Below are 12,800 nucleotides of genomic sequence, written 5' to 3'. Positions count from 1 at the left end.
TGCCATATGTCAACCATATTGTTCACACAAGTAAATCCATCAATGTGTCATTATTTGATTTATCTCAACAGCTTCTTCAAATATTGAAGTATAGATATTGGAAGGGGGGTGAAGTGTGTGGGGGGATTACCCACAAAATTTGAGATAAAAAAACACCACCACTGTCTCTGCTCCTCTTTTATCCCTCACTCAAAAACATCTTCAAGATAAAGAATGAAAGGGAGAAGAACACATCTTGAAGTCAATATAAGTAATATTGGGTGATTATATGAACCATAAACACATGAGGAAATTTTGTGGCTCCTGTTTTGACCTTATAAGCATATTTGGAAACACAACAATTAGGCATTTCTCAAGAATTTACCAATCCTAATTGTTAAATGTGAGTCAGAGGCCATTCTCCAACTACCCCCATCTCTGAGGGTAAAATGATTGATAACCAAATGAGAATATTTGATGACAGGCCAATTTTACTCCGTTTACTTTTTAATAGTGGGGAAGTAAAAAGAATAATTTTTCAAGGGTTTTTAACGACTAAAGTCAGGTGGACATGGGGTGTGTCCAACTTTTGACTATCCAGAACAAACAAATCCCAAATCCAAGGAGTCTAACGTTTCAATCACAGCCATACATACCAATCTTTTGCTTAAAAAATAAAATAAAAAAATCCTCGTTTACGTAACTCCGTGTAAAAGTGTCAGGGATCATAAACTTAAGCAAAAAACACATTTTTTGGTTACTCTTAGCCCCACGAGTAGCTGTAATGCCTGAGCCTAGAAGGGAGGAAAAAAAGAAGCAACACTGATAGAGGCGCTCGGAGGGCTGCGGCGCTTCAGAGCACTCTAGGCTCCTGGGCCGGGTCGCGGCTCCCAGGGGGTCAGAGCGCTAGTGGTGAGGGCAGGGAGATGGGGATCTGGATTGGTAGGTAGGGACATGACTGCCTAGACGCCTGAAGAGCCTGATTTGGGAAAAGCCCTTGAACCCAAAGTCCTTATCACTTCCGGCCTTGACAAAAGTCAATAAAATGCAGCTTTGCGGGCCACTTTGACTACCTCACCTCGGCCTTAAGAATTCTCGATTGTATAACCCCTTTTTTCAATGTCTGCTAGTGACTCTTCTCCTCCCAGTTGAGCACCCACTGCCGCCTTTCGTCTGGGCTTCAAAGTACTTTACTCCCTCGGCTAACTCGGAATGACTTGTTCGCTCTTGAACCCGCTTCTGGCGCGACCCAAATGGCACCTGGTGCTCCAGATTCGTTGGGCACCCAGCCCTTCTGCAAGGCAGCCGCTCTCGCGGAAACTACTCGGGACGGGAGAGCAGTAAAGCAATTGCAAGGGCAATAAAATGCATCTAGGTGGGTCCCCCAGCTCCTTTCTTGTCCACCTCACTGTCCCCGGCTTATCCCCTCCCCCGCCTGCAGAAACAATCAAACAAAGGCTTAAAAGCCAGGAAATGTCCAATTCACTTCCCTTAGAGTTTATTAATTGCCCACAGCCATCGAAAGAAAGCTAGGCTGGGTTCAGTGACGGAAGGAGGGCACCCGGAGATGCAAACCACCGCCCCCGCCCCACCCCCCCGCGCCTCCTCGCCGCGGGAAGCCGTAGCGCCAGCCTGAGCATCCCCAGAGATTGGGCCTGTTGCCTCTAGGCAGTTGAGTGTGGCGTGGTTCGTGGCCAGCTCGGGGTTTTACTGTTATCTCCCAACCTCGCGCTTTTGTTTGGGGCTGAGAGGAGGGTGGGGTTCGGGGTGCAACAGTGAAGTCTGGAAAGATCCTCCCCTAAGAACACCTGTTAACCCCAGAAAGGGCATTCCCGTGTATTGCCACGTTGTGGCCCCTACGCAAGCACCTTCACTGCGAACGGGCAGAAAACGGCATGAGTTTTGAGTATCGGGCCTGACTACTAGCACCACCGCGAAAATGTAGAACTAAATCCACAAGAGAACTGGCATAACGACTTCTATTCCCCCTCCCCACCAGTATTATTTTCTCCAACTCCCTGGAAATTGTTGATGTTTATTTAGGAAGTGTGACACGGGTCCCTAGAAACTCGGGATGTTAAGGGAGTCTGATTTGGCTCCCAAATGGTTTGAAAAAGAAACAGCGCACCTGGGGTTAAGCGGGTCATCACAATAACAAAAAGCGCATCTACAAAATAAGAAGCTCTTTTATAAAGAAAGGCAATCCCGGAAATTCATTGAGGGCCTTTCTGATGACCATCGAGCTAGGCCTATTCTCAGGCTTAATTGGCAGGGGGTTTATTGGCGTCTTATTGGTGTTGATTGAATTTTGTTCCTAGTTCTTCCTTTTAAGAATTGGCATCTAAAGTCGATTTACCTGAGTCAATTATCTTTTTAGGGTCTGGTTTTGGTCATAAATTTGCAAATATTCATTAAATGCACTGTGTAAATATCCCTCTTTCCAGTTGCCACCCAAATCTGTACTATGTCCTAAGAAAGTATTTTCTTTTTTAAGACTTCCATAAAAAGAAATTGATCAGGGAACTATATCTGAATTAAGACATATTAAATCGATGACAGATACATATCACGCTGTGTTTAACAAGGGTTGTACAAGGAGGCGGGTTCCAGATTCCGCTCGGCTCTGCTGCACCATTATTCACATTTTTACAGCCTTTCCTTCATGCCTTTACTCATTAAACCATTAAATTTCAGCAATTCAATAAAACGGAGCAGTTATAATTTTGAGAAAAAGCTATTTTGAAAGGGATGGAGGTACCCATTTTATTGCACAATAAAAATGTTCAACAGTCCATATTAAAGGCTATGTTTTGGTTATGTTCTTTCTTTATTCATTCTTTTTGTTTTGCTTTTACTTATAACCTGCAGTATTGAATGTAAAGCTGCCATTATGGAAGTACTGACACTCATTGCCAAGGAATCCAAATAAAGGGAACTAATTTGAAATGTTCTGAGAGAAAACAGACAGTGGTGACAACTTCAAATATGATGCTTTCCCCATAAACCATCCATAGAGATGATATAATCTTCACTCCACCTTTGCCTGTTTGGCTTGAGACATTTTGAGTCTTTTAAATGAAATTGTAAAAGGACTTGTCCTCTCCAAATACAGGTGTGGATTTTGTCACTGTTGCTTATTAAAACATCTGTAATTATGTTTGAGCTTATGCCTTTCTTATTGCCCTGTATTTGAATTTCATCAAAAATTAAAGAAAAAAACCATTTGAAATTTGATTGTAGTATTTTCTTTGCCTGGCTGTCAGTTTTATAAGAGAAATCACATTCCATGGGCTAATCAGTAAGTTCCAGTTAAATATTGTTCACACCAATGTAAATGGGGTTATTGAATCAACTCTTTCAAAAATATTTCTTACCTCTTTACAGAACCATCTCCCAGATAGCTTTCTGCAGTCTATTTTTATGTGGACTGAAAACGAATTAAGCTGATAATGTTTCATTGTACCCTAAAAGGAAAAAGTCATTTAAGTCATTATCAATTTTTTTTTTTACAAATAATTTTATGCAGGGCAACAAAAATACAAATGAAAAAAATCCCTGATTTTAAATTTTGAGCATTTTGGAACATCACAAAATTTTACTATGTTTTATTTTTAAAAGCTAAAGTAAAACTCTGGGGCAGTAAGAGCTCTAAAGTTTGGGGAATGCCACAATTCTCTCACCCCTAAAAAGTAATGCAGGAACCTATTTCTCTTTTTAAACTAATCTGATGGGAAATAGCTTGAAAGCTATGGGGTGCATTTTATTAAAAGCCAGTTTTAATGATTTTAAAATAAAACAACTCTCCTGCTTGTCAGTTTATTAGAAAACAATAACAAGGCAAAAGGTTATTCTATTAGTAAATAAATAGCAAAGATATTTGCTTGATTTAAAAATAATTATTTTCTTGGATCAATTCTAATTCGTGGTCCTGTCGAAGAAAGTGAGGCACACACGTTGTGCGTTCTGGACTGGAAGGAAAAATTCTGTTTAAAGGATATTATTTACTTAGCTGCTTCCCTCTGTAGAGATGTTGTTTGGCCTGTCCTGCCACTGTATCTACCGGAGCAAAAGTTAAAATCGCTACTCGATGTTCCCCCTCCCCGACCCCTAGAGCTAATTGGAAGTGGCAGACCTAGAACCGATGAGTAGTGAGATTACATGTCGAGCCAATTCCTTTGAACGACATTGAAAGGGCCTCCACGAGCTAAAAAGTCGAGGTAAAACGATTTCTTTTGGGAAAGATTTATTTTGACTACATTGGTGTTTAATAGAGCCACATTACTCAAATTGTGTTGCAACCAATAGGACTTTAATATCCCTCCTCATTCCGCCTCCTGTCTGTGAGCCCTACGGGAGCGTTTGGCAGATTGGTGTCTTTCCCAAATAATAAGTTTCAACCATCACCTCTGCAAGTGCGATGACGGGCGAACATCTGCTCACCCTCTTTCTCCAGAGAGCAGCCTAGGAGGGCTCTTCCAAGGGTAGTGTATGGTTGTTGGAAGGTGCTTCTGTGTGCGATGAGGCGGAGGTTTTTGAGGCTGGGGATCCCTCCCGCCTTTTGCCCACCCCCCGGGGGTCCCCAGCCCTTAGCCACCACTCGCCCTTCGGCCGCGTGCCGGCGCGCGCTCTCTTCAAGGAGCGTCTGGGAAATGAGGAGCGATGCGCGCGCAGGTCCAGCACTAACTTTCTGCAAGTGCAACTTGGGCATCCCCGGGGAGGCGGGGACGCAGGGCTCCAACAGAGGAGGGGGCGCGAAGCTAAAGCTGAGGCTGCTGCGAGCAGCGGGGCGGATCTCCACTGGGACCAGGGTCTGAAAGGGAGCCAATCGGGCAGCCGCGGTTGCTGCCAATCACGGGGCTCTCTCCAATCCCACCCGTGCCATTTCCAAAATCTCGGTCCCACTGTGCAGCTCAAATGTGGTGTTCACTCTGCCAATCGCTGGAGGACAGAGTGGGAAGAGGAATAAGCAGAGTTAGGAGGCCAGGACAAAGAAGTTAAAGAGTCCCTAATATATACATGTTTTGGGATACGGGCAGAGGGGAAAAAAGTCCTCCCAGTGAGAGTCTATGGGTCTGATTGTATGGTTCTGATGGAGCCCCCTTTGAGCAAGAGGAACCCGCCAGCGCTGAGATTAGCGGATTTGGCAACGGCTCAGGCCAGGCCTCTTCAGAATATGACAGGCTTCCCGGCTCTGGCCAGCCCGCCCGCCCACTCCCAACTTCGCGCCATAGCCACGCACCTCCACCCTCGGGACCTGGGCGCTGACCCCAGCGTGGCCACCACTCCGCTCGGACCCGAGCACATGGCCCAGGCGAGCGCACTCGGCCTCAGCCCTCCCTCCCAGGCACTCCCGGCACAACCTGAGGCTCCCGCGGTCGCCGCCCGCACTGCAGCCTCGGTCGCGCACCCCGGAGCCGGCACCTATCCCGGTGGCGGGGGCAGCAGCAGTGTGCTGCCCTCCGCGCCGCCGCCCCCAGCCCCTCCTCTTCCTCCCTCCCCTTCACCCCCTTCCCCTCCCCCTCCTCCTCCTGCCCTCTCAGGCTACACCACCACCAACAGTGGCGGCGGCGGCAGCAGCGGCAAAGGCCACAGCAGGGACTTCGTCCTCCGGAGGGACCTTTCCGCCACGGCCCCCGCGGCGGCGATGCACGGGGCCCCGCTCGGAGGGGAGCGGCGGTCTGGCACCGGCTCCCCCCAGCACCCGGCCCCGCCTCCCCACTCGGCCGGCATGTTCATCTCTGCCAGCGGCACCTACGCGGGCCCGGACGGCAGCGGCGGCGGGGGTCCGGCGCTCTTTCCTGCGCTGCACGACATGCCGGGAGCCCCCGGCAGCCACCAGCACCCGCTCAACGGCCAAATGCGCCTGGGGTTGGCGGCAGCAGCGGCAGCTGCGGCGGCTGAGTTGTACGGCCGCGCGGAACCGCCCTTTGCGCCGCGTTCCGGCGATGCGCACTACGGGGCGGTGGCGGCTGCTGCAGCGGCCGCCCTGCACGGCTACGGAGCAGTGAACTTAAACCTGAACCTGGCGGCGGCTGCAGCTGCCGCCGCGGCTGCAGGGCCCGGACCCCACCTGCAGCACCACGCACCGCCCCCAGCGCCGGCGCCGGCGCCGGCGCCGGCTCCCGCGCAACACCCGCACCAGCACCACCCCCACCTTCCTGGGGCGGCCGGGGCCTTCCTGCGCTACATGAGGCAGCCAATCAAGCAGGAGCTCATCTGCAAGTGGATCGACCCGGAGGAGCTGGCCCGGCCGCCGCAGCCGCAGCCACCACCGCCCCCGGCCGGCGGCGCCAAGCCCTGCTCCAAAACTTTCGGCACCATGCACGAGTTAGTGAACCACGTCACTGTGGAGCACGTGGGCGGCCCGGAGCAGAGCAGCCACGTCTGCTTCTGGGAGGACTGTCCGCGCGAGGGCAAGCCCTTCAAGGCCAAATACAAGCTCATCAACCACATCCGCGTGCACACGGGCGAGAAGCCCTTTCCCTGTCCCTTCCCGGGCTGCGGCAAGGTCTTCGCGCGCTCCGAGAACCTCAAGATCCACAAGCGCACTCATACAGGTGGGTGTCTGTCCCCGGCTGCGCCGCCGCCGCCGCCTTTCGCGCCGCCGCCGCCGCCGCCGCTTCTCTTCCTCTTCCTCCTTCTCCTGATCTCCTTAATTTTTCCCTCCTTCTGCTACTTCTCTTCGCATACGTATAACCCGGACATGTGACTTCTTTTTTTTTCTCTCCCTCTCTTTTTTTCTATGAATAAGTAATTCGATAGCACACACAGGCCCCGCGCTGGGTTCCCACACGGTGGAGTCTCCAGCGCTCCCTCAGCCTCTCCGCCGGGACCGGCCTCGCGCTCCAGCCGCCGCCGCCGCCGCCCCGGAGCAGAAGCAGCAGCAGCCGGAGCAGGAAGGCGCCCAGGACAGTCGGCAGCCCCCATCCGTCCAGCCCCGGGAACTTGGGAAGGGCGTTGGGGGAAAGGGGAGCTGGAGCCGGGGCCGTCCGGTGGCAGGCCCCGCGCGTGAAAGGGGCACGTGGGATTTGCTTCAGTATTTGGGCCAGGAGGCCCAGTTCAGTGTGGCCCCTCCTGGAGTGGATGGGGCCCCTGAAGAACTCCCCTACGCACACGGCAACACACTCTCCCCAGTTCCACACTCCACACATATACTTTCACGTGCACACACATCACACAACCTCACACCTGTATTCCCTCCTACACCTGCCCCCTTCCTCTTTGCTGGGACACCTTTATACGCTGACACACTAACACGTACACCCTCATTCACACACCTTCATACACGCCCGTGCTCACCCACATGCGTCGTCACATGCTCTATCACATTTTATTACAGTGCCATAGATGGTGCTGGGGAAGTTGGCTTCTGTGCTTTTAAAGAAGGTTCTAGTTGGAGAAGTAACAGGGTTAGCTGCAGAACCTCCTGCAATCTTTGGGGCCTCCCCTGCCTTAGGATTTAGGGGAAGACCCCGGCGCCGTGGGGACCCTTCCCAACCCACCCCAAGCCCTGCCTTTGGGGATGCCACGGCCCTGGGTGAAGGCGGCTGCGTCGTGAGGGCGGTGGGATGGCCCCTGTGGGTCGCGCGTTCCGTTTGACCGGACTAGTGCGCTGGGCGGAAAGCGTTGATGAGTGCGAGAGCAGTCGGGATTTATAGGGACAGACAGTATTACCCCTCGGAGGACACTTAAGTAACTGGAGTTTACATTCAGTAATTACTTGGCTGATTTATCGGTGTTGCGGCGGCGAGGAAGCAGCAGCAGGGATTGGGCCTCAACGCCTGGCCAGAGGCGGGGGCCGAGGGCGTTCGGGTCGGCTGCGAGAGCAGCCAGATCTGGGTGGCTCAAGTCTAGAGCCCTGGGCCTCGCCTCAGTAGGCTGACACCTGACAGGCTTCATATAGATCTGCGGACGATGGGCCGGGAGCACAGTTTACCTGGGGCTCCTTTTGCCTGCCGTCTTTTCTAATCGGAAATCTAATGATTTCGAAAAGGAAACTTCCCACGAGGCTCTCGTAAAAACTGGTCTGCTAAGCCAGCTGCTGCCCCCGTGCTCAACACTTACGTACGGCGTAGGGGCCAGGGACCGTGAAGGGGGCAGGGCGCGGGAGGCGAAGACGTCCTCAAAGGGAAATCCCTAAAAGTGGAGCCTGCTGCCTTGGCCCTTCCCTCCTTTTTAGGCCTGAGTAGGAGTGGACCTTTCCCTCGCGGGAAGGGAGGCTGTATGGTGCCGAGGGCCCTTTCCACCCCTTAAAGCAAGGAACTGGAAATTGCGCGGAATCTAACACAAGTTCCTGCTCGGAGGCCCCAAGGCGACAAGCAGCTTTCTGCCTCCCGGACAGCCTACCCCCGCCCCTGCCAGGAGGGGGCGTGAGCGAGTGCTTGGCTTGGTGGGGTCGTGTGCCGAGACCCTGGTCTCCAAGGAGACCTATGGCTGTTTATTGTTTCGTGGTTCCACGTCGTGTGCATTGTTGCTTATGCCGGGCTCCAGTAACTGCGTAGGCCTCGCCAGATCCCTCGGGGAGGGATGCGAGCACCCCATGCTCATGCTAGACCGGTGCCAGATGGTTTTGGCGGTCTCTGGGCTGCTCAGCCATTGTACATTGTGTCCAGGGAGGGACCATCCCGGACTCCCAGCCTACCCAGCCACTCTCCCTTTTGGAGGTTATCCGGGATCCCGGAACATATGGATCAAAAGGAGTAATCCCTTGACCACTTCCGAAGACCCGTTTTTCTGACCCACTTGTCCCCAGTTCCGTTTACAACTTTCCACCGGTCAGGGCTGGAGCTCTTTCTGGAGAGGCACCTGATAGGATCTGAGAGTTACCCACAAGTAGCTTCCATTACTCCCTAAGACAATGTAAGTAGTTAAATTCTGATGTGACCCCTATGTCAGATTCTGGAATGTGAACACTGAGGTCTCGCCCTTTCTAGTTAGGTAAAACTTGCTCACTGTCCCCTTATTTCCCCTGGATAGGCAATTCTGTCACTTTCCCCCCCTTCATTTTTCCTCTACTTCTTTATTCTTAATTTTCTACCCCTCCACACCTCATCTCCCCTTTTCTGGGTCAAATTGCTTCTCTTTATCACGTGCAATGCTGGAGCCAGCTATGTTCAAGTCTTTATAGCACAGGATATGTAGCTTGTACAGAAACATGAAAATTCTAAAAAAACCCAATATTGCACATTTGCATAGAGTGAATAAAACCACCATGTTGAAAAGATTGATTATAATATATTTTTTTTCCCCAAATACATTCGTCTCCATTTTCCCCCCACTGCTTTCCCCTGCCCCACCCACCCCCACCTCCCACCCTCAGTCCTTCCCCACTTTGGCTTTGTCTAGGGTCCGTTATACATGTTTCTTGATTTGACCCGTCTCATTCCTTTTTTTTTTTTTATTCTATTACAGTTGTGAATGCTATATTGTTACTATTATCTCCAACTTAAAATAAAATACAGAAATGAGGACAAATAACCAATGTTTTGATAAAAATTGATTATGGCAACTGTTTGTTGTAGTTCATCTACAGAGAATTTTTAAACGTTGTGATTATCATTGTGTTATGTTGTGTTTTCCTCTCTCTTTATAGATCAATGTAGGAGGTATAGTTGAATAATATCTAATTTTATTTTTAAACAATACTTCCAGGTAGGATAGGATAAATTACACTCCAGGCAATACTTTCAGTTGTGCTTACATGCTCTGGCATTGAACTTATCATTGGAAAAATTAACAACAAAACTACACTGAAATATTTGACTAATAATTTGCACATATCAAATTGTCCTAATTTTTTCTTGAAAAAATAAATTATCCAAAATCAAAGAAAGGGCATACCCTGTGTGTCATCAGATAGCTGCTGAAAGGTGGAGAACTCTAACTTTATTTTTTAAATCATTTAAATATGAGGAAAATACTAATACAATAATATGTATGAGATGACTTGTTCAGTTATGGACTCAGGTACATTAAGTTCATATATACTGAAGTGAGAGGGAAAATTCATATTGTTACCTGCTGTCTTCTTTTTTTGCTTTTTAATACTAAGGTATGATGTGGCTGAATTTCTAGTTGTCTCAATGAGCATTTCTACTTCCATGATTAGGGACCTTGTGTTTAAAAGTATTGTATTCTGGGGTGGTTGCAGCAGCTTAAAGAGATGATGGGCCAAAAGACTGGTAAATCGTTCAACTTTTTTTTTACTATTAAGCAATGCAGAAAGCTGTTAGAATGTTTACTTATGGCATCAGGGAAATGCCAGATTCAGGCTGAGGCTTGTGTTCTTTATTAATGTTAAGGCTCTATTTTGCTAGGCTCTTGTTTGCCATGCAAGTTGTGAGGAAAGCTGGTAGAAGGAAGAGACTAATGGCCATTTCTGTGCCCAGCTAGGCTTGTAAAAAGTCTAGTGGTCAGACTGTGTTCTTCACAGGTGCCTTTATTTCTGAAGAAAATGGGATTTTGTTTTCTTTCTTTTCCTTTCCCATCAGTGAAATCTTGGGGAATACTCTGAAACAAAATGCCATTGTAATAACTTTACTGCACCACCCCCAATTTACTTTTAATTTAGCAGGTGTGTTCATTTTTCTTCTTTTTCTTACACTAAAAGTATAGTTTTTATCAGCATTTATCTTGCCAGGGGGAGCTGCTTGTATTTTTGTATGTACAGAGCCTGAGGGGTATTCAGGTCCTGGTTGGGTGTCCATTTTACCTTCTGGATCATGCTCTAGCCACTCTCCCCCTGACCCTATTGATACTACAGGTTGATATCTAGCCTCTCACAAGCCCAGTCCAGGCCAGTGGTCACCAGACCCATCCCTGAATTATTCCTTCCCTGATGTATCCTGGAACGTAGGAATTGGGAGTGGGAATTAGGCTGGGAGTTGGTCTTCTAGAGAATGGGAAAATGCATCCTCATTTCTGTTCCAAGATTTCTCTCTTGAGTGAGGTCTCTGAAAAACAATTGTCAACTTTTCCTATGTTTTGTTTTAGGGGAAAAGCCTTTCAAATGTGAATTTGATGGCTGTGACAGGAAGTTTGCCAACAGCAGCGATAGAAAGAAACATTCTCATGTCCACACCAGCGACAAGCCCTACTACTGTAAGATTCGTGGCTGTGATAAATCTTATACTCACCCAAGCTCTCTGAGGAAGCACATGAAGATTCATTGCAAGTCCCCACCACCTTCTCCAGGAGCCCTTGGTTATTCATCAGTGGGGACTCCCGTGGGTGCCCCCTTGTCCCCTGTGCTGGACCCAACCAGGAGTCACTCTAGCACTCTATCCCCTCAGGTGACCAACCTCAATGAGTGGTACGTTTGCCAGGCCAGTGGGGCCCCCAGCCACCTCCACACACCTTCTAGCAATGGAACCTCTTCTGAGTCTGAAGATGAGGAGATGTATGGGAACTCTGAAGTTGTACGGACGATACATTAGAATTTATTAGTAATAATAACAAGTAAAATAATAAGTGGGAATCCTTGGACCATATCCTAACCTGAGACAATGCTGAGTCTGAGAAAATCCATGACTCAGACTTGCCACCGGGTCTAATTAGTCCTATTTATTTAGTATGAAACCCTATGATGTTTGTACATTTAGTTAATTTAATTAAGATATTTGGGCTTTTTTTCCCCCCTAAAAAAAACCAAACAAAAACAAAACCAACCAAGCTAGACTTACACACTGCAGAGGAACAGGGTTAGGAACTAAATGTACCAAGAAAAATGAATGGAGAGATCAGTGAAGTGAGATACACATTGCCAATGCAATATATATTTTTTTGAATGTGAGAGAAAAAAATATTAAGTCCGAACTCACCACAGCAACAAGGCCCTCTGCATTTCCTAGAGTGCCTTGAAAATGCCTTTGACACCGTGGGCTTCTTTGGAGCTTCTTAGCTGCCTCCTTAGGTCCTAATTTTGCAAAGTCCTCTTGATGGTAAACCATACACTTGCTGCATTGCCAACAGATCTTGGATTGTACTTCTGTCCGAAAATATTTGTAAAAACCTTTTCATTTTTAATACTTGTCATTTTCCATTTCCGCTCTTTTATTATTGATCACATCTAAACAGTATTTTTGTACAAGGATTATTTAGTACCCTGCTTGTATGATTTTTAAAAAAAGATGCAGCAACCTTAATCTCCATTTATTGTGCTACTGTGATTGTTCAAACAAAAGTGGAGATAAGAAAAAGCTGCTGCATTAGACAGCTGTGAAACTGTGATATTTTATAAAATAGAAGAAATTCAAGTGCTTTCTTTTTCTGTTTTTTTTAAAAAAAAACCTGGAATCTCAGATGCTGCCTCTTTACTATGTTCAAACTTCTTGTGTAATAAAGAGATTATAGTTTAGATCATAAGTTCTTTGGGATGCCAAAATTAATAGGCAAGTCTAAGGAGGAGTGATGTTGGCAATATGCCTTTTTTTAAAAACTTGTTATAAAAATAGGCCAACCCTTCTTTTATACTCGTATATCAATCCTTTATTTTTTGATGACTGAAAGTGCATTTTAATGCATTTTCTTTCACCTGAGCATACCGAGCTCTATCCCATTTGAAAATGATAGTGTGTGAAGTGTATGATTTACATTAAAAGAGGGAGGGAGTTGCTATACATATTAAAATTTTTAAAAGGTTTATAGTTACCACCAAACATTGATGAATGTGTGACCTTGCCAGAGCTGTCAAGCCAGGATAAAAAAAAGGTCAAGGACCTAGGACAATAACTCTTAGTCAATTTATTTTCAGTTGGTACAGCACATCTTGTGTGCAAAATGTAGTCTATCATAAATATACAAATATACTAAAGAGCACTAAT

General features: G+C 47.7%; 1 protein-coding gene across 1 annotated transcript; it reads left to right on the top strand.

The window, feature by feature from the left end:
* Positions 1–5,053: 5,053 nt before the first annotated feature.
* Positions 5,054–11,458, top strand: ZIC5 (Zic family member 5). Its single transcript, XM_054574309.1, has 2 exons — positions 5,054–6,536; positions 10,972–11,458. The coding sequence occupies exons 1-2, from the start codon at positions 5,060–5,062 to the stop codon at positions 11,412–11,414; spliced, it is 1,920 nt and encodes a 639-aa protein (XP_054430284.1). The 5' UTR covers positions 5,054–5,059; the 3' UTR covers positions 11,415–11,458.
* The last annotated feature ends 1,342 nt before the right edge of the window (positions 11,459–12,800 follow it).

Source organism: Pteronotus mesoamericanus, unplaced genomic scaffold, assembly GCF_021234165.1.
Source record: "Pteronotus mesoamericanus isolate MK-2021 breed Mesoamerican mustached bat unplaced genomic scaffold, CSHL_Meso_final contig_26, whole genome shotgun sequence".
Classification (NCBI taxonomy): Eukaryota; Metazoa; Chordata; class Mammalia; order Chiroptera; family Mormoopidae; genus Pteronotus; species Pteronotus mesoamericanus.
Note: the sequence above shows the minus strand (reverse complement) of the source record. Positions and strands in the feature narration are given on the sequence as shown.